Here is a 26,811-nt window from a genome sequence, read left to right on the forward strand (position 1 = left end):
AGAACCAGTTCTTTGTATAAATCACTTCTTCAAATCCATGAAACCTGTATGAGTCATTTTGCCAAATCCAGTAAGTTTTTCATCATAAACCACACTTTATTAACACTAAAACTTGAAGACCTACATAGTAATCATATAAACACTCATTATTACTGCTAACTACTGCTTGCTTAGAACCCCCTAAATAGCCTATCACCATGGTCCTTGGTTGTTTAAAAATAAAGTTTCTTAACAATTTTTTTTTAATAGAAATAACCCTTGGCTTCTAAAATTCCATAACAATATTAGATATATCATATGCATTATTTTAAAAATTTAATCAAGAAAAATAAACTCTTGAGTATCTAAAGAAGCTGTAAATTTTTACTTACATATTCAGGTTTTAGTTTTTTATCTCCTCCTCTCACAGCCACCTTTTCTAGTTTATCTATAATGGGCCCAATCATTTCCTCATCTTTAAGCTGAAGCTCTTCATGTATTATTTCTATATCTCGAATAGGATCTACACTTCCTTCAACATGTGTGATATCATCATCTTCAAAAGCACCTAAAATGAATTAAAGGGAAGCAATTCAATAAACAAATAATACAGAGGGTTTATTATGATTAGAGTGAAAGATTCCTAGAAGGTTAACAAATAAATATAATAAATAAATTACTCTGGCTTCTCAGCAAGTAGGACATAGCATTTTTTCCCCATTTAGTAATAGTGAGGCTACTGGCAATAAAACAGTAGTTCAAGAGTCTCAATATTTCAAAAATTGATTTAAATAAATAAAATTATGGTCTTTACAAAAACAAAATTATGTTCTAGAACTATTGGCATTTCCAAGTTTGGTACATTAAAAGATACTGAATTCCAGGCATGAAAGATTGAAGTTCTAAACTGCACTATTAGGGTTTCCAAGGGAAACCAGATTTAGGGAGGGGGGTGTCTGAAATCATCTGGCAGACCTCTTCCCTGCTTCAATCTACTTTATCACTGTGGTTCTGACGGTGATTAGATAATGAACCACTCAGACACACAATTTACACAGCAGCTAATTTCATCGGCCTGATTTCAGGGTATGGTTTTTAGGGGGCTATCAAAGAAGCAGATGAAGGTGCATTTGTCATATATGAGTGACAACCATTCACACTCTCTGAACAAAATGATGCTGGCCCTTATTAGAAACACATGCTATTATCACATATTTAAAGTGCAGTTGAAGCCATAATTTCAAATTGCCAACGGGAAACATAAGGGTAAAACAACCAGATATTACTGAAGCATGTGTACTGACTTTATGCCCTTTTGAAGACATAATGTGGCAACATAATTCAACTGGGATTTACTCAAATTACCAGATAAAGAACAGTATCATAAAAAATGAACAAATACTAAGAAATATTACAAACAGAAAGCAATGATACATCCACCAAACAATATACACATTTATAAACAAATTAATTTCATTAAAATTACCAATTAGATTATAGTCCCCAAATGAGATGTTTTCAAACATAAAGTATCAATTATTTTAGACAGAGGTATCAAAGAAATCATGAGAGAGTTTGATTGACTTTGGTCAAGAGAAACAGTGAACACAGCTCATTCTTAAATACCAAAAACCAAGATACTCTTGTTACAAGTTATAAATCGTTTTAAAATATAATTTCCCAGAATTAAAAATAATTAAGTTGTATTGTAATGTGGATTATTCAGTAATAATAATAAAACATAAATATACTATTACAATTGAAGTATAGGTATGTAAAGTAGTATTTAAGTTTTTTGTGTACAAATAGTATACTATTTAATGTCAAATTCATATGAGCAAAATTAGCAGAAATGAGGAGTTACATTATGTTTTACTAATAAACAAAATAGACAGTGGTTTAGGTAAATTTTTTGAATCTTTGAAAATATGAAAGAAGTCTCCCTGAAAGCACAATATTATTTACTTCTTGTCAAGATTTAAGGCATCTTATGCAAATAGCACAATAAAGTAGGAAAATAAAAATGGAAGCTTCCTGGCAGTCAAGCAACACAATAACACTGTAAGTTACAGAAGTGACTAAGCTTTCTGTGACACTCAGAATGAAAAATATCCTACCTAGCTGTCTCTATGTAGGGTCCAATGACTAACCATAGTGATGTCCTCAACAACATCCCTACAGTAAATGCATTAGCAGGTTTTTAATGGCAATTCTTAATTACAATCCTCAATTTTAACGAAGTTGATAATAGAGAGAAACTTAGTAACTGCAATTCTTCTGAATGCAAAGAAAACAAAGCCCTCCGACGATCTAAACAAATCCAAAGAAAAAAACAGAATAAAGGAGGAAGGGGAAGAAATCATGTGTCTATCTTGCAATTTTCAAATTATCTTTTAGGTTGGGTGTGGTGGCTCACACCTGTAATCTCAGCACTTTGGGTGGCCAAGGTGGGAGGATCACTTGAGCCCATGAGTCCAAGACCAGCCTGGGCAACAAGGCAAGATCCTGTCTCTACAAGAAAATTTTAAAAAAATATAGTTGGGCATGGTGGTGTGTGCCTATACTCTTGGCTACTGGAGAGGCTAAGGTAGGAGGACTGCTTCAGGTCAGGAGTTAGAGGCTGTAATGAGCCATGATCATGCCACTACAATCAAGCCTGGGCAACCGAGCAAGACCTTGCTGAGCAAAAACGACCCCCCCGCCAAAAAAAAACAAATTATTTTCTAGTTTGTACCTTACCTAGACTCTGCCAAGGACTAGCCTAGGAAATGAGTTATGACTGTATCATCACTAATCTATTCCCCCTACTATAAGAAAAAAATTCAAACCACAGACCTTATATACTCTGGTGGCACTGTTGCTCCCTTGCCCCAAGGTTAATATTATTATATTCATTTGTATTGTGAGGTGGTAACATACCATAAGTAGAATTTAAATTTATTTCTGAAAAAAAAATTGTCAAATATTAAGATAAAAATTAAGTAAAGGGAACACTAAGGCTATCCTGTCAAATGGAATAGCCTAGAATGGGCCTAGAACAGCCATAAAATAAAAGCTTCCATAAAATTTGGTGGCCATTTGGGTAACTTCTCATTTCTTAGAGCTAAAAAATTGGAGATTCTTTTCCAAAGACATGCTTCTGGGTCAATCAACTTCATCATACACTTATGTCATAGCAATTTATTTTTTTGCATCTTGCCTTCTTTAGTACAAGATTTAGTGCTTAAGAATATAGTCTTTGAGACCTGGTATGGTGGCTCACACCAGTAATCCTAACACTTTGGGAGGCTGAGGCAGGAGGATCGCTTGAGCTCAGGAGTTTGACACCAGCCTAGGCAACATAGTGAGACCTCGTCTCTAAATAAAAAAATTAGCCATGCATGGTGGTGCACACCTGTGGTCTCAGCTACTTGGGGACCTGAGGTGGGAGACTGCTTGAACCTGGGAGGTCGAGGCTGCAGTGAGCTGTGATCATGCTGGGTGACAGAGTAAGACCCTGTTAAAAAAAAAAACAAAAACTATATATATATATATATGATTCTATGATCAGCAAACCTATCTGAGTTCACGGACTCTATAATCAGATAGATTTACTGATCATAGAATCTTAGACAAATTACCTAACCTCTATAGATCTTATCTTCGCATCTTTAAAATGAGGATGCTTCTACCTCCCAGAGAATGGATATGATTAAATCAGATAATATATGTCAAGTGTTTAGCAGAGAGTCTAACACACAAAATTCTTTCAGTAACTGGGGAATATACCTTTTTTTTTAAATGTAGGAATTACTAATTTAGAAGAAATCCTCAGCAATATACTCAAAAAATTAATTTTGAGTGATATAGTTTCATGCTATTCAATTCATCTTGGAAAGGATTAAAATAAACAGAGTTTCTAGGTTTTTTTTTCCTAGAGCTGTGATTATGCTGGACGACAGAGTAAGACCTTGTTTAAAAAAAAAACTATATATATATAGCTATATATATATATATGGAAGGCAGGGTGATAAGACTTATGATTTAAATAGTCCACTTTAGCTACTGTAAAAAGAAAAGATTCTAAGAGAGGAGGCAAGAGTGACTGCAGACAAAGTTAGGAGGTAGCTATAGTGGTGCCAATGAGCAATAACCAGACGAGTGGTACTCAAATAAGACTGTGGAGAAGAAAAGAAGCGTTTGTACTAAGACTATATTTTAGAGATAGGCTAGGATGAAAGGTCATGAATGAAGATATAAAATTGACAGTTATCAAATGTGTTTAAAGTAACAGATCTGAATGACCTCACCTAGAGAGAGCACTCCAACACTCAGATGTCTGAGATAGGAGAAGAACTTGGCAAGAGACTGAGAAGGACTAACCTAAGTCAGAGAAAAACTAGGAGTATGGTCTTATGAGAGTGAGGGAAAAAATATTTAAAGAAGGAAGGTGTATTCAACAGTCAGATACTATTTAGACATAAAGACATAAAATTTCTTATAACACAAGAGTCCAAAAGTGCTAAAGTTTAGCTTTTCTAAATTCACCAAGTTTTGAAACATTTTCTCTTTCTATAAGTGGACTAATTGTATAAAGTAAGACACCCTAAGATTTCTCACAGTCTGTGAAAGTGATCCTATCAGTCAAGAAGGTGGCCTACTTAGAAATCATAGCCACTTTCAAAGACTCACATTCCAAATAAGATGGCATAAACACTGAAATAAAAAGTATACTTGACCAACTATAGGATGGTCAACCATCTGACACAGAATCACTGACACCACACATAACATCAAGAGCAGGAGAAGAAAACTATGCTCATACAAGCATTAAAATCAAGTCACACATTTTCAAGTTGGGTGATTGAACAACAACAACAAAGGCCGAGCCCGGTGGCTCACGCCTGTAATCCCAGCATTTTGGGAGGCCAAGGTGGGCAGATCACCTGAGGTCAGGAGTTTGAGAGCAGCCTGACCAACATGGAGAAACTCCATCTCTACTAAAAATACAAAACTAGCCAGGCATGGTGGTGCATGCCTGTAATCACCAGCTACTCAGGAGGCTGAGGCAGGAGAATTGCTTGAACCCAGGAGGCAGAGGTTGTGGTGAGCTGAGATCGTGCCACTGCACTCCAGCCTGAGCAACAAGAGCGAAACTCCGTCTCAAAAAAAAAAAAAAAAAAAAAGGAAAGAAAAGAAAAAAAAAATCAAGTCTACAAAAGGCTTCAGAATTCTCTCTTATGGCCTAAAGAATCATTTAAGAACCTATCTTTTGTATCTTTTGTTAAAAAAACAAAAAAACAAAAAAACAAAAAAAAACCCCATACCTGAGGTTCAGTAATTTCTTCTGTATTATTTCTTTTTCTTTCAAACTCAAAATGAAATTTAGTCTATTTGAAATAGCACATACACTATATGATCACATTCGTATAAAGTCATTTCTCTCTCTTAATGGCACCGACCAAATGCTAATGAGAATTTCTGAGAAGTGAGCTACTGAGTAATTTTTAAAAACTTCTTTATCAGTTTTGTCTCATTTAAACTTTTTATAATAAACATGCATTGTTTATACAAAACAATGTTTTGTATTGTTTATTTATTTATTTTTGAGAAAGAGTCTTGCTCTGTTGCTCAGGCTGGAGGGCAGCGGTGGGATCTCAGCTCACTGCTACCTCCACCTCCTAGGTTCAAGCAATTCTAGTGCCTCAGCCTCCTGAATAGCTGGGATTTCAGGTGCGTGCCACCATGTGTGGCTAACTTTTTTGTACTTTTAGTAGAGATGGGGTTTTGCCATGTTGGCCAGGCTGGTCTCAAATCCTGGCCTCAAGTGATCTGCCTGCCTGGTCTTTTTAAGTCACTTCTTAAAAAACACAATAGGCCAGGCACGGTGGCTCATGCCTGTAATCCTAGCACTTTGCGAGGTCGAGGGCAGATCACCTTGAGGTCTGGAGTTCTGGACCAGCTTGGCCAACATGGTGAAACCCCATCTCTACTAAAAATACAAAAAATTAGCCAGGCGTGGTGGCATGCGCCTGTGGTCCCAGCTACTTGGGGGCTGAGGCAGGAGAACTGCTTGAACCTGGGAAGTGGAGGCTGCAGTGAACCGAGATGGCGCCACTGCACTCCAGCCTGAGCGACAAGAGTGAGACTATGTCTCAAATAAACAAAACAAAACAAAACAAAAAACACAACAAACAAGTTTAATTTGCACAAGGAGAAATACATAATGGGTAACTAAAACGTTAAGTATGGTAAACCCTCATTTAAAAAACTATTTGTTATAGAAAAAAAATTAACCTTAATAGGCTTAAGCCAGATTCTATTACAGAGATTTCTCACCCAGCAATCCTACAGTGTTTCCTTTCACAGCAAAGTACTCTTTTCAAACCTTCTTGACTTCTCTCAAATTTCTAGTGCTTTCCAGTTCTCCCCTGCTACCTTAACCTTCCCTGCTTCACAGGGAAATGCATGTCATTTCTGGAGAGCCAACCCCCTTTTTGTTGTTATCTAACTAACCTTTCCTTCTCTCCAGCAGTAAAATGGACAACACCACTCCTTCTACTATTTCTAGTAAATCTCTCTCCCATCTCTGTGCTGGATATGAGCCCCTCCCAAGGAAGTTTGCTCCATAGACTGTTCCTTCTATTTCCTCAGACCTCAATCTATTACACCTCTCTCCTGTATTTGTATCTCCTCCATTTCCACTAATACTTGCTCATCAACATTTAAGCATGCTTAAGATTCTGCATTAAATCAATCATGTCATTCACCCTGGACATTAATTTCCCCTCTAGTTATTACTTTCATTCCTCCAGTTCAGAGCTAAGCTTCTTGAAGGAGCTGTCTACATCTGCTCTCTCTACTTTTTTCCCCTATTTACAACTCAACCCACTATAGTCTGGCATATGCCACCACCAAGCTAACAAACTGATCTTAGAAAGGACATCAGTGATTTGCCTTAATGATTTAAAATCTAACAGCCATTCTTTTTTTTTGTTTGTTTTTTGTTTTTTTTGAGACGGAGTCTGGCTCTGTCGCCCAGGCTGGAGTGCAGTGGCCGGATCTCAGCTCACTGCAAGCTCCGCCCCCGGGTTTACGCCATTCTCCTGCCTCAGCCTCCCGAGTAGCTGGGACTACAGGCGCCCGCCGCCTCGCCCGGCTAGTTTTTTGTATTTTTTAGTAGAGACGGGGTTTCACCGTGTTCGCCAGGATGGTCTCGATCTCCTGACCTCGTGATCCGCCCGTCTCGGCCTCCCAAAGTGCTGGGATTACAGGCTTGAGCCACCGCGCCCGGCCCAGCCATTCTTTAGGAATCTTGAATGACCACTCAGTAGCACCTAACTTTAGAGCACTGAAATAGTAGTCTCTTTCATTGCTTCTTTCTAACTGCATTCTCCTGATATTCTTCTTCTATTTTCTCTGGTCATTGCTTTTCTTGTTATAACTTACCCATAAATGCTGATGTCTTTCTTAGCTCTCTTCTCTTATCCCTCTATTACACTCTCACTAACAGAATCTCCAACTCAGAACTCCCCTGAGTGGCTCCAGTATACTCTGAGGCAGTATCAAATGAAATGAACCAAAAAATATTTTTAGTTAGTTATATAAACTGTTTCTAATATAAAATCTATTCACTAAGGGAATAAATGCAAAATGTCAATGCTTACTCTAAAATTGTGACTTTTCTAATTTCTGTACCTCCCTTACTGAGGTCCATTCAAAATACATATTTATGTGGTGAGATACATTTCACTATTCCTATGGTACTGGACATTCTGCATGCTACTTATTTATTGGTATGATTTGGCAGAAATGATGAGTTGGCTCTTTTCAATGATTATAAATGAAGTGAAGATTAATCAGTTTACTCATTCACTCAAGGCCTGTTCTTACTCCATAAAGATGTGAGTAAAAAGGATAAATCTATACTCTGTTTAGGATGCTGAATCTAACCTGAAGGACTTCAGAAACAAAAATATACTTTGGAAATTCAGCACTTCAGTGAACTGCTTTCCTATAGTACTACTAAAACTTGGGTTGTATTCAGTTTTTAGAAGTAAAGAATCCCTAGAGAGACATAGAAATACATGATGTATTGAAGAGTACAGGCTTCACAGCAATACTTATAAACCATCTGTCATAGAAAACCTGGGCTATAGTTTCAGCGCATTCCCCGAAAGTTCATGTGTTGGAAACTCAATGCAGCAGTGTTGAGAAGTGGAATCTCTGGGAGGTGACTGGGTCATGAGGGCTCTGCCCCTAGAATGGATTAAGCCATTCATGGGTTTTTGGGTTATTAAGGGAGTAGGCTATTTATCACCAGAGTGGGTTTGTTATAAAAAGTTTGCCCATTTCTTATGAGCTCCACCACCATATGGTGGCCTGAGCTTTGCTGCCTTGGGACTCTACAGAAAGTCCCCACTAGCAAGAAGGCCCTCACCAGCTGTAGCCTGCTGACCTTGTACTTTCCAGACTACATGATTGTAAGAAATATGTTTCTTTACTTTATAAATTACTCAGTCTCAGGTATTCAGTTACAGCAAGAGAAAACAGATAAGCTACTTTGAGATTCCAAATAGCATGTCTAGAGTTTTCTTGGGAATAAGAGGGTATGTAATCAAAATAGACCTATTTGACTTATGCTTTTCCCATACTCTACCACTATACAATACAGAGGTAAAGAATTCCTTGGCATGTAAACCACTGCATAAACTGCCACCCTCTCAACACATATGCAAACTATAATATGCCTTGTTAAATATAAGTTTTCCAATTGGAGAAAGACTCCTTATATATCCAACAATGTGCTAAGTCTGTGAGAATTAAAAACAAAAATAAGAGGATCTTGATCTCAGTAACTGGATAATCTGGTGAGGAAACAAATCTAACCTATTAAAAAGGGAGAGCAATATTCACCAGCAGACTTTAAATATAAGCATAATTAATAACAGGTAATCAGTAAGGCCTTTAAAAATAGGAAAAATTGAATAGGTTAAGAAGATGAAGAAAGGCATGACAAGCAACAGGAGAAAGCATCAGCTAAAAACTAAAATTTGAAATGACCAAAGCTTACTGGAGAGCTGATCACAGTGAGAAATTGTGCTGAAGAGTAGAAAATGATAAAAGGTGGGCATGGAGGATAGGGAGGTCCAAATATCAGGATAAGTCTGGAGCTCATCTACTAGCCAATAGGGAGCCAATAAGGAGTCTTACATTAATGAGTAATATAGAAAGCAGCAGTTTAGAAAGACTAACCAGAAGTAAAGAACCAGCTAAAAGGGAATCACTGTTCTTCACATATGATCAGAAGAATGGCATTAGAAATCTGATGGGACACACGAAAACAGGATGAACGTGCAAATTAACTCAAGAAAATGACGTCAACCAGATAACCACTTTTCTAAAATGCAAACTACAGATAAAGAGAAATAAAATTATTACACAAATATATGGTAATATTAAATCACAGCACCAAAACAAACTACATGCTACATTATTTTACACTGCTTTCCAGTTTGTCCTATGTGTTAACAGTAAATGTTTTGAGTGTTTATATTCTAATCCAGAGTCCCGCTAGTTTATAGTCTAATCATTCAGAGGTTAGGGGCCAGATTCCTAAATCAATAGAAGATCAATTATTAAATACAATGTTAGAAATCAAGACAAGAATATCCTGCTAAAAAAACCTTTACCTTTTCAAATTTCCAATCCATTCTTCAAAACAAAGTATTACCTTATGTCAGAACTCTGGTTCCCAACTTCCTTACAGTTCTCTAACTCATTAATATTTAAAGAGAAGGGAGACAGCTAAACATGCATTGGCAATTCCTTTAATATCTATAGTTTTACTAATAAACACTGGAAAATACAAACTCCTAGGCCGGGCGCGGTGGCTCAAGCCTGTAATCCCAGCACTTTGGGAGGCCGAGACGGGCGGATCACGAGGTCAGGAGATCGAGACCATCCTGGCTAACACGGTGAAACCCCGTCTCTATTAAGAAATACAAAAAACTAGCCGGGCGAGGTGGCGGGCGCCTGTAGTCCCAGCTACTCGGGAGGCTGAGGCCGGAGAATGCCGTGAACCCGGGAGGCGGAGCTTGCAGTGAGCTGAGATCCGGCCACTGCACTCCAGCCTGGGTGACAGAGCGAGACTCCGTCTCAAAAAAAAAAAAAAGAAAAAAGAAAATACAAACTCCTATTTATTTTCCATAAATGACATGACAAAAATTCTTTATTGCACTGGAGTGGAAGTGGGGATGTGAACAGGGGTTGGGGGGAGAAGAGGTATAAAAGCTAATTATTGCACACTCCAAATGCTCAGATTTGAAAATATAGTTTAAGCCCTGGTTTACAGAAACACTGCAAAACTCTAGTCTTAATCTCGATAAAGCTCCTTAACATCTTGGCAACAAAAGCAATTTGAGCAAAACCATAATCCAATCTATAGCTTAACCTAAAGCTTGTAATATGTATCTTTGCATTAAGTAAGGTGTGTAGTTTTAATCACTTTCCTTAAGTTAGAAAGTGGGACCCAGCACAGTGGCTCATGCCTGTAATCCCAGCACTTTGGGAGGCCTAAGCGGGCAGATCACCTAAGGTCAGGAGTTCGAGACCAGCCTGGCCAACATAGTGAAACCCTGTCTTTACTAAAAATACAAAATTCGCTGGGCGTGGTGGTGCCTGTAGTCCCAGCTACTCAGGAGGCTGAGGCAGGAGAACTGTTTGAACCTGGGGAGGTGGAGGTTGCAGTGAGGGGAGATTGCACCACTGCACTCCAGCCTGGGTGACAGAGTAAGATTTCGTCTCAAAAAGTAAAAATAAAAAAGTTAAAAAGTGGGAGAAGAGCATCTCAATTTATTATATTCACTTCAAAAATCAATTTGCCTTTCTTAACAATATCAGGGAAGAAGGCAAATTTTGGCATACACAAAATAACTAACAGTACATTCCACTAACAATATTCCACTCAAAAAGAGGTAGGTTTACATTTCTAGCCTTTAGAGTTTGAAACAAATGAAGAGAGTTGTATTAATCAGTGAATGTATTTTTAGATCTCTGGAGAAATAAAATATTTTGTAAATATATAAAAATGGAAATAATTGGTCTAGTATGTAAAGTGCTAATTACTTGATTCAAAAGCATAATGGAATAGTAAAACTGGAGTTGGTGGGTTGTGCTGATTTACAATAAGAAATCAATCAAAAGTAATCTCTAAAGTCTTTAATATTTGTTTTCCAGAGAAAAGTCTATTAAAATAGATATAACAAAGGCCATAAAATAATCCAGTCTGTGCTACAGTCTAATTGTTTAATGCTGGAATAAAAAACAAAACTACAAGTAGCCAGAAGAATTTGCTTTTGCTCTGCTTGTCTCCCCTCTCCTCTTCCTTCCTCCTCTCTCATTACAGGAAACAGCTCTAAAACTGAATCTAGACCAAGAGGAATAAAACTACCATCCCTTTGACATACTCAAAAATTGATTAAGTTTTTGAAAAGCTCAGTAAAAAGGGATATGTAGCTGACTTTGAGGGACTAGTCTAAAATTAAAGAAATTATAAATGATTCCTATAGGACTTTTACACAAAGTAAACTTATATGGGAGCAATCAAGCAAAGCTGTAAGTAAATATAATTCCAAATCTTGAGACAAACAGATATTTAGCATAGGAGAGAATAATAAAGTGGGTCAATTCATTTCTGAGAAATCTTAAAAATTGTTATTTTCTTCTAATTTTTAGAGCTCTCTTAAATTAAAAATAATATACTTTTAAGCAGTGAAAAACAACATTGAATAGTAAGGATGAGATAAAGAGAAAAAAAGCAGGTAGAAAGACATGAAAAACGTTAAAATTGGAGCTTATATTTAATATAGTAGCAATCAAAAAAATCCTCTGGTTGTGACTGACAAGAAGCAACACATTACAATATTATACAGTGTAATTCTTCTAAATGTACAGAACACCAGAAAATTCTGCCTAACAGTTACTGCTATTATACTTATATTGTAGATAATTAGACATCCGCACCATTAAAGAATCCTTAAAGTCACTTAAAAGTTATGAATTATAACCCAGAGTCAACACCTGTACTTAATTATATTCAATTGCTCAAGGGTTTTAAATTTTTAGTTGCTGCAACATAGCAACTCTTTTCAAAGAAGTAGGCAAAAAAGAAGTATCTTAATGAGAACTAGCATTCGGCTTTAAACAAGATTTCCACTTCTTATTCCTTATTATATAACAAATACTTTAAATGTGTAAAAGGCAAAATTAACCAATGTTATTTAGTTTTTGTTTTGAGATGGGGTCTTGCTCTGTCGCCAGGCTGGAGTGCAGTGGCACAATCACGACTCATTGCAGCCTTGATCTCCTGGCCTTAAGCTATCCTACTGCCTCAGCCTCCTGAGTAGGTGGAACTACAAGGGCCTGCCACTGAGTCTGGCTAATTTTTTTTGTTTGTTTTCAGTAGAAATGAGGTCTTGTTATCTTGCCCAAGCTGGTCTTGAACAGTTGGGTGGAAGTAATCCTCCCGCCTCAGCTGCCCAAAGTGCTGGGATTACACGTGAGCCGCTGCGCTCAGCCAATCAATGCTATTTTGAATTAATATTGAGATTCTGCCCTACTTCCAATATTGAGCTGACTGTTTCTGTTGTATTTACCCTTTGCAATAGCCGGCTCTCTATTTTCTTAACTTACAAAACATCACTCAGCCTTCTGCCTGCAGAAATAGCCCTGTATAAACTGACCTTGCCCTCACCCTTCCAACCTTACCATCACCACTCTCCAGAAATCCTCAGCTCAGGCCAAACTCGTGCTGATTCATGAAGGCCAGAAAGTTCCTCATGTTTAACTATCACTGTATTTTTTCCCACTGCCTTTTTTGGGCCTCAAAGATAAATAAATATCCTTTCTTTCTATTACAAATTACATCCGTCCTTAAAATGTATAGTTTAGTTTCCCTTCATTTACAAGGCAATTCTAGAGGAATTCAGGTCTAAGAGATCTCTACCATACCTGAGTCACAGAGGAGTTGTAGAGACTTGTTTGGAATAAAGTACAGCAAAACTGGGGTTACATATTTTACCTTAAATATGGCTTCTGAGAAAATCCCATTTTTACACCTTTCCAAGGAGTCATATTACAAGGAGGAAAAAAATGCAAACACAGAAATTAACAAAAACTAGAATTCTGTCTGTATTAGCAATACTGTAAGTTATGGATAAAGGGGACATGTGAACCATTCATTATTCAAGAAATAAACTAAACAGCAAATCAGAGCTTTAATTTTTGTAATGTTGGTGCCCACAAGACCCCATTTTCAATCAAACTAAATTACTCTCAATGCTTTCATTTCTCATCTTCCATGCTGTTACTCATCCCTCTGCTTGGACTATTCTTCCTCCTCACTTTTGCCTTTCAAAAAAACTTACATATCTTTCATGGCCTTAATGAAATGTCACTGAATGGTATCTCCATAGCAATACGCCTTCTCTAACCATACCCTCTATTTGAACTGCCACTATCTATTCTATTCATCTGACCACTACCCATTCTAACATCTAGTATTAGAATATATGATTCTATGCCTAGTTACCTAAGCTTGGGGATTATGTGTATCTTAAATGTCTTTCTACTTCCCACCAGTGCCCTGATCAGAGCTGATGCACAACAGGCCCAAAAAAGGGGTGAACAAAAATACAAGTGAAGACATGACTGAAGGAAGAATCAATGAATGAATGAATGCCTCAAGCAGTTATTGGCACTTAGAATGAAAAATTGTTAGAGGGAAACTACAGATTCTAGATGAAGCTAAACATGCAGCACAACAGAAAAAGATCAATTTCACAGCACACAATAAGACATTTAGTGAGCATTTCAAAGAAACTAGTGCTAAGCATATCAATCACAAAAATTACTAGAGAAGCAAAGCATAAAACATGGCAAACTACACACTGCAATAGAAGACACAAGAAATTTCTTATCTCTTCATCCCTGAATTGCTTAACTATTAGTGAAGGACAGACAATTATCTTCTGAAGACTTCTGGGGTGTTTGCATTGGATTACATATTTTAGTTAATACAAACAATTGTTTGAATGTATAAGTCAAATTAAGAAGTGGGAACACATACCTACATACTATAACTAAGACCAATGAATGTAGCAATAAAAAAGGAGAAAAGAGAGAGAGAAGGGATGGATCAGCATGAATCAGGATTAAGGAGGGAAGGCCGGCATGCAGACGAGGCCTTTCAGGGACAGATATTTGCAAAGGGAAGCAGAGAGTAAAGAAGACATTCCAGCAGGATGGAAGTATAACAGAAGTGATTAAGGGCACATACTCTGGAATCAGAACATCTGGATTCAAATCTGGATTTCAGACTGACTGATTAGTTGTTGGATGAATTTCTCCATGCCTTAGTTTCCTCTGTAAAATGTACACAATAACAGCATCTACCTCCTAAGATCATTTTATAACCTTTATTCATAATATCAATTGATTTTGACTTCTATCTAATTTTTCTAAGATACAGACGGGAGAATATAGGAATGTAAGAGGGATGACTCACCAAGAACACCTAGTGTTATAATAGGAAGATGATGGTTTGACTAAATCCACATTACACAATAGAGATCACATCTTAGGTCCAAATGAAAAGTACTGTGATGGTAGATGCCCTGAAACCAGATAATATACCTCACAAAATATACCGTTAAATGCATTAACACACAGTTCTAAAATGAGAATAGAAACATGGAAGAAAGGATAAGACCTAGGGAGATGAAGGATAAGCAAGCAACCACGTCCTTTGGGAGCAGACTGTGTAAGGGAGGCCACTGCATCCCCAGTACTTTTCTGATGTAACCCACCCCAACTGGCCCAACAAAATGGGTACGATCTACCTGAGATCTTTCTAGAATTTCTACTGCAATCTTATAAAGTCCTAGTCAGTCTACAAGATCTAGTCCTCAACAGTTAAGCTAGAGCTATCACCACCAGGTGGTGCCAAATCAAAGCCAGTATCAGAATGGATTTGGATGGGCCAGGACCTTGTGACACCCCTTATACCCCTGTGGTCAGCTGTGCAGGTTCATCCTGTCATTTAATTCACCTAGAAATAAAGTGATTCCATATTTTATGCAAATGAAACTTTTGGACCCACACAACACGTTATGGTAGAGAAGGGGTGGTTATTGTATTCTATTCTTGGTGAAGGACAGGCAGTACAACCGGGCTGTTTTAAGACTAGTTACAAATGAATACATTTAAAAAATTTCTTTCCTGCTTTATGCCATATTTCATTAATATAAACTCAGATACAGTCTTGAAAGTAATCAGGAAATCATAAATAAGAATGCAGTATACAAAAAGTTCTGACATCATCAAGACTTTAGTTAAATATGAATACATTTAATGCATCAAGGCTCTTACTAAGAAGCCATGATCTTTACCCCATGATTTTCCACAAAAGTGAAAGGATATTATCATTGATCCTCCTGCAAAAAGTTCAGTGATCCCATTAGCTCTTTTGTCTATAGAACTATTTTGTCTTTAGAGCAAAAAACAGGGGGACTATTGTAATAGAGAAATCGCTCCACCTATTTACCCCCCAATGGAAAATCAGAACAACAAAAAAACTGAATTTATGGAAAGTCCTCTAAGAATCACCTCAAATTTTCCAGTAAAAGACTTCATGGCAAACTTATTCCCCTCCATTTCCATCTAATCCCCCCACCATGGGATTTTAGCACTGCTAATATGTTATACCTGTCAAGATCTGATGACTGTATGTTATGTATTCATCTGAACAGAACCACTACACTTAGTTACAGGCTATCATCAACCAATTCATTCTCTTGCTAAAATCAAGTCATCCAATTACTCCTTGACTAATCAAGGCTGTTTTGGCTTTTTCTTTTTTCAAAAGGTACTCAACAGCATAAACAGTTCACTTACAAGAAATGGAAAGGGGCTAATCAGCAGAATTATTGTTTTGCTGCTACAATTTGCAGTATTTAAATTTAGTTGCTGATTGGACTGAAAGTTTTATGATATAGCATATGAAACTAGTTTAATACAACTGTGAAGCTGTGTAGCTGTATTGTCTTGCCACGGCTATACTGGTCTACTTTGCAGGACAAATAAGTGACTACTTTCTTTAAAATAAGGATATTTAAAAATAATAAGTTTTAGTGTACTTTCCCACATACACTGGTTTTATAAACAAAGTACACAGCTATTAATTCCCCAGTATTGTTTTTTAAAGTTAGCACCTGCATGCAACACCACTCACATGTGTGTTACATGTGTACAAAAAAAACCCACAACTGCTTTGGTTTTTCATCTACATTTATTTTGGATTTTAAGCAATAATAAACTAAGGACAGAATTATTATTTAAGAAAATAAGACATCTAAATGTTTACATACATGTTACCACTTATATAATAAATAAAATGAGTAACACTACATTTCTAAAATGGGAAGAATTACAATTATAATAATAATTATGAGTGCCCATAAAGTTATTATCCATCAGTATTGCTATTCTTATCTATATAAAATGTGTGAGAGAACTTCTAACAGAATGACTAATGTTGGAATACCAGACTAAAGCCTTGAGTTATATTTATTTTATATTTATGTTATGTACATATTTATTACAAGGTATTTAAAGAACAATGTTTTTATATGTCACCTCTTGATTAAAATCTTCAGAAAATTTTGAAAAGAGATGGGATCCAGTCTTGAGACTGAGATTTATTTACTTCATTAAATATAGCGATATATTAACCAAAATAATAAGTTTTACTTCATAGGAGAAAATAAATTTACAAAATGCCATTATATTAAAATGAATAATTTAACTTTTTAAAACCTTAAACCATAAATAAATTCTTTATACCTTGAAATAACAGTATACATTAACCATCGACAAGAACATACATCTTAGAAAATATACAAATAGGATTAAAACAATTTCTGAATTTTTTATACATGTGCACATACAAGTAACATTTCATAGAAGTAATCCTCCATAGGCTTATATTTTGCATACTAAAACCTATCTGGAAATGAAATTCTATACAAAATTGTAAAACTATACTTCCAGTAAATGTCTGATAGGGTTATTCAACATATAAACATTTCAGAAAAGTCTTGATTTCAGAAATGCTTTAACAAGGCATATAAATGCCAGTACATTTCAAAAAATTATTCTCAATTTTTAAAAAATTGCTACCTTTTAATAATATTTTTGAAAAAAGAATCAATCTGGTTATGCTGAGATTCAAAAAAGCAAATAAATTAAAAACCAAAATAAATGAACAGAGAACTAATATTCTTTAAAGATGAATACTTCTCAGAGTAGGCACACCTGCCAATATATTAAAAATAAGTAAAATCAACTACAAAAGTAATAAATCAAATGCCATGGTAGACTTGACTTCTCGAGACAGCATTTTCAAGCCGTCTTTGTGGCTTTGTTTGGCGCCATGGTCCTTTAAGTTTTGTCTTCATAAAGCCCTAACTAGTTGTAATCATTTGCAGCCTAATTGTGGACATTTATCTGCTTTTCTTATGCATAGAACATAGCTATTAAAGCTGAATGGTGATGGTGTGAAGTATAGGTTAAATTGGGTGAAATTAAAGCAAATTACTCCGGGATGTGGAAATCTGAAAATAGAAACCACCAATGATTTGCAACCCTCTTGATGATCAGCTTCACAGAACCCTAAACGACAAGAAAACTTACATATTTTAAAGTTAACTAGGTTTTTAAAAATAATATGTATAAATGTATTTTTAACTACAGCACCTCTTGGTAATGGTGGAAAGATTATTTGTTTAACTCAGCTGCAATGTTAAAAAGGTGGGTTTCTATTTTAAATAGTGCAGTTTATTTTTTAAATAAGATTTCCATTTCTTCATATATATTTTTACCTATAAGAATGCATCCAACTATATCACATACACAGTTAATACAATGCCATATAATATTTTGCTAGCTAAGTTTTAATCCTGAATAAAAGTATAATATAAGAGACAACACAAGTAATAGTAACAAAAGCAAACTAACAATGTAAACATAAATGTATTATATGCCTATAACTTACATAGGCCTACTTATACACATGCTGTATATAAATATGCATGTGACTAGCATAAAGAAAAATACACAGTGGCCTAGAAATAAATGCAAAACAGTAAAATATAAGAACTTTATTTTCATTTATCTAAAACCTTACTGCTTGACTAACAGATTTGGATAAAGACAATAAAAACATACATTGACCAGGAGCAGTGGTTCACGCCTATAATTACCCAGGTATGGCAGCACACACCTGTGGTCCTGGCTACTTGGAAGACTGAGACGGGATGACTGCTTTAGCCCAAGTGTTCAAGGCTGCAGTGAGCTATGATGGCACCACTGCACTCCAGCCTGGGTGACGGATTAAGACTTTGTCTCTTTAAAAAAAAAAAAAATACACACACACACACAGACAGATAGACAGACACACATACATACATTTGCACCCTGCATATTCTCTTAATCAACCAAAGTAGTTGAAAAAATGTACTAGACCACATCTATAAACTTTACACTAAAGAAAAAAATTTTAGCAATGAAACTGATACCCTTCCTTCTTTTACTGACTGCTATGTAAAAAGCACATTTTAGGTATTTAGGGAGAGATGAAATTAAATGACATGACCCATACTGTCAAGGAGTTTACAGTCTAGTTGGAGAAATAAGACAAGAATATGTAACTAAACCATGGCATCAAAAAATGACCCCTACATGAAGAAGGCTCCTAATCTCAAAGGCAGGAAACGTGAGCAAAAGGCGGACAGAGGGAGCTCACAGAGGATATGGACCTTAAAGGACAAAACTTAGCTAGAGGTACAGCAAAGGCAAGGGTGGAATACATAAAGTACATTCAGGACACAGAGTAGATATGTCTGAGGAAAATTTAGAACAGAAAAGAAAGCACTGGAAAACATACTAACGCTTAACAATGAAGAGCATTGAGTACCAGGCAGAAAATGGAATTCCCAGGAAGGCATGAATGTTTTACAACAGGCAGTAACATAATCAAATGCAATGACCCTCAAGCAGTGATACATCTAATTTCTCAATGGCCATATCACAATTAAAGGTGATATGCCAAAGATGTGGTCCTCTGGAATAACGGCAATACTCGTGGACCTTAAGTCCTTGTCCCATACTAGGCTATGAAGGTATTATTGCTTCCTATTTAATAACTGTATGCTTATGTGTTATCTTTTTGTTTTACAGTTAGTATAGGACAAAACTGAATATTCACTAATGTTCAGCTACTGGTAGATTTTTATTTGTGTATATATGTTTAAACCATGGCAACAATATATACTTCTAAGTAATACTGTAATGCTGATAAAACTTAAGTTAGAAATTTAACAAAATACACATAATTATTTTGTTTTGTGAAAAATAGATTTTTAACCCCTCTATGATATAGGAAACCAAGTACTGGGGCAGAGTCACTAAGTGATATAATTATGGTGAAGAATCACTGCTCCTGTAATCCCAGCACTTTGGGAGGCAGAGGCGGGCGGATTGCTTGAGTACAGGAGTTCGAGACCAGCCTGGGCAATGTGGCGAAACCCCCATCTCTACAAAAAATACAAAAATTAACTGGGTATGGTGGAGCGTGTCTGTAGTTCCAGCTACTCAGGAGGCTGAGGTGGAGAATCGATTGAGCCCCAGAGGTCGAGGGTCCACTGGGCCTTGATAGTGCCACTGCACTCCAGCCTGGGCAACAGAGTGAGACTGTCTCAAACAAAGAAAAGAACCACTGCTCTTAAAGGAAGAAACTGGAAGAAGAAAAGACTATAACAGTTATTCTAAAAAATCTTCTAGTGTGCAGATGATTCCCAGCCCTCTCCTTGATTCTGGATTACTAGGGAGAAGCCTGGGATTCTGCATTTCAAAGAAAACATATGTCTGAGACAAGTGATTACAGGGTCACACTGATCAGAAAAACAGAGCCCCAGCAACAATTTATTAGTAACGTCAGTTAAGTGGTAGTGAAAATAGAATAAGGCAAAAAAGAAGAGAAGTACTTCCAGAAAAGACTGATAGAACTTGATGACAGATAATAGCAATAATATAAGGTAAATCAATTTTATTAATTAAAAATAAATAGGCCGGGCTCAGTGGCTCATGCGAGGTCAGGAGTTCAAGACCAGCCTGGCCAACATGGTGAAACCCCGTCTCTACTAAAAAATACAAAAATTAGCCAGGCGTGGTGACAGGCGCCTATAAATCCCAGCTACTTGGGAGGCTGAGGCAGGAGAATCGCTTGAACCCGGGAGGCAGAGGTTGCAGTGAGCTGAGATTGCGCCATTGCACTCCAGCCTGGGGGACAAGAGTGAGACTTTGTCTCAAAAACAAATAAAAATAAACAAATAAATAAATGTATGGGTGCCTGCTTAGAAAGCTGATCCAAAAAAAAAAGTTTTTTCAGAGTACAAAACTACTTTATTTAACCAAATAAACTGTTTAAAAATAAATAGAAATGAAACTCTTAAAATGTAGTGACACAATTTGGCTGTGTCCCCAACCAAATTTCATCTTGAATTGTAGTACCCACAATCCTCATGTGTGGTAGGAGGGACCTGGTGGGAAATAATTGAATCATGGGGGTGGTTACCCCCATTCTGTTCTTATGACAGTGAGTTCTCACGAGATAATGATGGTTTTATAAGAGGCTTTTCCCTTTACTCATTCTGTCTCCTGCTGCCCTGTGAAGAGATGCCTTCCACCATGACTGTAAGTTTCCTGAGGCCTCTCCAGCCTCATGCAGAACTGTAAGTCAATTAAACCTCTTTTCTTTATAAATTACCCTGTCCTGGGTATTTTCTTCATAGCAGCATGAGAACAGACTAATACACATGGCATTTAATAAAGTTTCAACTTGTCCTATGCCCTGACTTTCTCCCACATGGACAAGGTTAGAGTTGGCAACTACACAATACAGAGAACTAAGAAGGGGTTTGGATACCATTCTGTTTTATGTTTGGTGATCCCACAAAGTAATATATCGGTTTCATTTTCACAAACAATAAGCTTCACCACATATTTAATGAAGAGGAAACATTTTTATTACAACTGTGGTAAAGAAATTTCATCAGAATTATACTGCTCTAACTCTCATAATAGTGTGATGTTTTAAACCAGTATTACGAGGTATTACCAAGATGAGATAAATGTATTTTCCAGTCAATAATCAAAGTAAATAGGTTCTTAAAATATTTTAAATGTAAAATTTCACAGGTATTTTCTCCCCTCTCCAAATTCACAGAATTATCAATAACAATTTCAAGTTTATCACTGATAGGTAGAGCATTTGTTGTTTAGGCATCAGCATCTTTCTATATCCTATCTATACTCTCTTCTAGCTCCCCAACTGCCGCTTAGGAATTTAGGTAACTTCAGGTAAGATTATTTTATCTGCCCACAGTGACTACTGAAGGATTGGGCATGTGACCTAAGCTGGCCCACTGGAGGAAATTTCAAAATTTATTGCAAGACTTGAACAAGGTCACTCTTTCTCCTCTGACAGATGTGAACTAAAAACCACATGGCCAGTGAAATGCAGGAAGCCATGTTACAACCATCAGAGGAATCAGCCAAAAGATGAGTAAAGCTGGCCAAAAGGTAGAGACAGAAAGAAATTAAGACCTTAGGGAAAGTTCTGAGACAATGCACTGATCATGTACTGCATGAAACCATGTATGTTATCTTCTCAGTAACTGCAAGCCAATATATATAGACTACCTTTATTTTTTAAGCCATTTTGGACTGGAATTCTACTGTAACTGAAAGTATCACAACTCTTATATTACGCTTCCTACCATAAATAAAACATTGTAATAATGAGTATCTACTGTCCCATATTTAAAATGGGATACAGAAAAAATAACGGTGAAATGCACAAGGCATATTCAGAAAACAAATATGTCTAAGGAAAATACATCCAACTGACATAAGAGGTGAAAGAAAGGGTATTTCAGGCCAACAACAGTCCTGTCTTCAGAAATTGTGAGTTCGGCCATTAACTTGCCCAAGGTCACATAGCCAACAATCTTTTTCAAAGGTTTTTTCATTTCCAAACACTGATAATATGTACTGAAAAAAAATTGTGACACAAAATTTCTGACACAAAGAAAGTATAGAACAAATGCTGATCCTATTCCCACCTTTGCTGGAGAGTCCATGCCAAAGAAATTCTTGTTCCCTTCCATCTAACCAAATTCTATCCAGTTTAAGTTTTCTTTCTTAAACATAAAATAATTTGTTTAAATAATGTTCAAGCATTTATCATATGCAAGAGTATCACCTATCAAAGGACTGGATTAGCTTGTCAAATTAAATAATTTCAGTAACAGAGACAAAAAGAAACACACTTTACAAGAATGAGAATGCTGGCTGGGCACGGTGGCTCATGCCTATAATCCCAGCACTTTGGGAGGCTGAGGCGGGCGGATCACGAGGTCAGGAGATCGAGACCATCCTGGCTAACACGGTGAAACACCATCTCTACTGAAAATACAAAAAATTAGCTGGGCACAGTGGTGGGCGCCTGTAGTCCCAGCTACCCGGGAGGCTGAGGCAGGAGAATGGCGTAAACCCGGGAGGCCGAGCTTGCAGTGAGCTGAGATGCACCACTGTACTCCAGCCTGGGAGACAGAGCAAGACTCCATCTCAAAAAAAAAAAAAAAAAACGAATGAGAATGCCATTCCTCTATTCATTGTCTAGCAAATGATTTACCATTCATAACTCAAATGTCAGGCTGGGTGCAGTGCCTCATGCCTGTAATCCCAACACTCTGAGAGCCTGAGGCAGGCTTATCAGTTGAGGTCAGGAGTTTGAGACCAGTCTGGGCAACATGGTGAAACCCCATCTCCACCAAAAAATATAAAAAAATTAACTGGGCGTGGTGGCATGCGCCTGTAGCCTCCAGCTACTTGGGAGGCTGAGGCAGGAGAATTGCTTGAACCCAGAAGGCAGAGGTCACAGTGAGCAGAGATCGTGTCACTGTACTCCAGCCTGGGCAACAGAGTGAGACTCCATTTCAAAAAAAAGACCTCAAATGTCACCTCCTATTACTTATCAGAAGATAGTATCTGATAAATTTGTAGCTAACTGTTGAACATTTAATTTTTGACCTAATTCAGAACATTCCAATTCACATACTAAAAATAAGCCAAATTATTTACAAGTGGGACCAAAATTTACCTCCTGCACAGGAAGAAAATATGACAGAGCCTCTGAGAAGCAGTTTCTTAGACAGACTGAGTTTCTTAGACAGAACAGATATCAGATTTGAGCAAGCAGATACAAGAAGACAAGGAAGCTCTCCTTAGAAACCCAACTGTGGGAGTCGCAGTACTGGTTCACATACTTGGGAAACATGATCTGAACATGAACTCTCAACAGCAACAACAACAAAGATTGGCAGCCAATTCAAATTCCTTCGGTGTATCATAGATCTAGGTAAATGTTTACTTGAATGGGTCTCTGATTTCCTAGAGGAAAGTCATTTCTATTACTACCATAGCACCGTGCAATAGTGCTTCCTTTCGTCATTTTGCTAAGTATTGCCATTTATATGATTTTAAATATCTACAAAATTGTGTTCTGTAATAACACAGATGTCCACAAAATTTATCTAAGTGAAAATCATAACTATTATCTTTAAAGTATGGGGGCACAAAAATGCGGCAGATTATATTTCTTATACTGTTGATTTACCCAACTACTACTCCACTTTATGGCCCCAAATTACCCTGCTGAAAGACTGTACTAACTTCTTTAGGGGAATTTAATAAGGGCCTTCTTTATGGGAAACATATTTTAAAGTTCCCCTCCTTTCTCCTATAACCCCCATTTAGTTAAGAATTCACTTAATATCTTCTTTTATAATCATGTCATAATAATTGTTACGCAAGATAAAAATTAACTAACATTAGAAGAAGTCAACAATTATGTCTTAAGGAAATTTTGAGTAAACTGAAAAAGAAGAGAGGGAAAGAACCCACAAGCCAACACAACATTTAGCCTATCCCCAGAAAAAAAAAAAAAAAAAAGTGCCCCATTATACATCAGTAAATATAAACTAGTTACAATTTAGTCACTATCATACTGGACTGAATCTTTTACATCTTCTTCAATTCATCCTCAAAGGCTACATGAGAAATAGGACTCTGGCACAAGTCAATTCAGAATTTATAGAAATACAATCCTTAGGCCAGGAGTGGTGGCTCACGCCTGTAATCCCAACACTTTGGGAGGCTGGGGTGGGTGGATCACTTGAGGTCAGGAGTTCAAGACCAGCCTGACCAACATGGTGAAACCCTGTCTCTACTAAAAATTCAAAAATTAGCTGGGCATGGTAGTGCACGCCTGTAATCCCAGCTACTTGGGAGGTTGAGGAAGGAGAATCGCTTGAACCTGCAAGGCAGAGGCTGCAGTGAGCCGAAATTGCACCATTTTACTCCAGCCTGGGCGACAAGAGCAAAACTTCATCCCCCTCCCAAAAAAAAAAAAATATATATATATATATGTGTGTGTGTGTGTGTGTGTGTGTGTGTGTATATATATAATCCTTATAATTTTCAGTTACTCACGTGGTAAAACTGTATTACATAGTAATTAAGGTATGATGGTAATAAATTAATACTAAAGATTAAATAGTGTGTAATAATCAATATAAGATTATTATACCTGGTAGTAAGTTAAAATTAACTATAAATCACAATATTTTTTCCTTAAGGTTCAAAACCCACTGTCTTAGTATGCAGGCTATCACTATAGGAAGTAAAGTACTGGTGTATAAAACTGATAAGAAGTGCTACTGACTTATTAGGTAGCCTAAAATTCCAACCAAGGGCTTTCATTTTCAATAATGGCACAGTAAGATCTCACTGGAAAACTATCACTGACCACCCTGGTGGGGAAAAACACTATAAAACACAGACAAGATACAAAAAGCAGCTACCTAAAGGCACTGGAGAGCAAAGGAAATCAGAAAGACTGGTTAGGAGTACCTGCTCAAAGAAGGGGAGTTATATGAAGGAAATTCATCTTTTCAAGGCTTTTAGCTTGCAACCAAGTATTGTCAACACAGGGCAAGCTACAGATAAATTAGTCTTTCTGTCCTGGAGAAGCAGAAAACCAAAGCTAGGGAAACTGTAGCAATGGAAGAATGCAAAGAGAAGAGAAAGAGACAGGAAAAATAGATGAAATCCCCTCAGTCTACTCACCTCTTTGATACCAGAACTCAATCAAAGAGGTGGGCAGACTCAAAGCAGATCAGCTAAAGACAAAGTGAAGTGAGACTGGAGCTGCCATCTAAGAAATAGAGATTGTAGTTCAAACTGTCTACTAATACAAAACCAAAAAACAAAACAAACCCCCTACACATATGACAGAAAAACTGGAACCTAGAATCACCAAAACGTAACATTCATAATGTCCAGGATACAATCCAAAATTACCTAAGAAAAATCAAGCATAATGCTATCAGAAAACAAGTGAGATTGAATTTGAGATGATCCAGATGGTGGAAGTAGCTGAGAAAAAATGTTAAGTGCCTATTAAAACTATCTTCAATAAATAAAAGTAAATTATGCACACAATGAATTGGGAGATAGGCACTCCCAGCAGAGAAATAGAAATGGCAGGAGAGAAGGAAGAAGAGAAGAAGAAAGGAGGGCAGGGAGGAAGGGAGGCAAATTTAGAACTGATAAACACAATATGTCTATCTATCTATCTATCTGTCTATCTATCTATCTATCTATCGATATAACAGCCAAATTAAGATGACTGAGGAAAAGAATACATCAAAGATAAATCAACAGAAACTAATTTGAACACACAGAAGACAGAATAAAAATGAACAGAGCCTCAGGGACCTACTAGACAATATAAAATGGTCCAACATGCATATAATTTTTCTTTTTTTTTTGAGACAGAGTCTCGCCCTGTAGCCCAGGCTGGAGTGCAATGGCGCAATCTCAGCTCGCTGCGACCTCCGCCTCCCAGGTTCAAGTGATTCTCCTGGCTCAGCCTCCCAAGTAGCTGGGATTACAGGCATGCAACATCATGCCCAGCTAATTTTTTGTATCTTTAGTAGAGATGGGGTTTTGCCATGTTGGCCAGGTTGGTCTCGAACTCCTGACCTCGTGATCTGCCTGCCTCGGCCTCCCAAAGTACTGGGATTACAGATGTAAGCCACTGCGCCCAGCCCCAACATGCATATAATTAAAGTCCTAGAAGGAGAGGGGAAAGAGATGGGGAGAAAAAAAATTTGAAGAATTAATGAATAAAAATTTACACAATTTATTGAAAGCAATTTATAAATTGAAGTGCAATGCTAAGACATACAATAGCAGAGGTATGACATAAATGTCAAAGGTAAAGAGCAATTCTTGAAAGAAGCAAAAAAAAGTTTCAATTAATCACTGATTTTTTCATTAGAAATTAAGGACAGAAGAGAGTGCAACAATATTTTTAAAGTGCAGAAAAAAATTAAACCTGTCAACCAAGAATTTTATATACAGCAAAAATATTCTTAAAGAATGAATCTTGTAATAAAAACATTTTCAGATGAAAGAAAACTAAGATAATTCATTGCCAACAGCCCTGTGCTACAATTAATGCTATAAAAAGGTCTTCAAAGTTAAAAGAAATGATAAGTAGAACCTCAGATTCTCAGAAAGAAAAGAAAAGCATCAAAAATGGCAAATATCTAAGTAAGTGCAAAAGGGTTTTTGTTTTTTCTTTTCATGGTTTCCTCATAATACAAA

General features: G+C 36.8%; 1 protein-coding gene across 1 annotated transcript in view; it reads right to left on the reverse strand.

Annotated features, from left to right (window-relative positions):
- The window catches only part of OLA1 (Obg like ATPase 1), a 170,365-nt gene that overhangs the window by 65,810 nt on the left and 77,744 nt on the right, over positions 1–26,811 (reverse strand). Inside the window, exon 5 of the mRNA XM_003907627.3 lies at positions 372–547. Within this exon, the coding sequence (XP_003907676.1) occupies positions 372–547 (176 nt within the window). The remainder of the gene's footprint in view (positions 1–371; positions 548–26,811) is intronic.

The sequence above is a fragment of the Papio anubis genome, chromosome 10 (assembly GCF_008728515.1).
Source record: "Papio anubis isolate 15944 chromosome 10, Panubis1.0, whole genome shotgun sequence".
Lineage (NCBI taxonomy): Eukaryota > Metazoa > Chordata > Mammalia > Primates > Cercopithecidae > Papio > Papio anubis.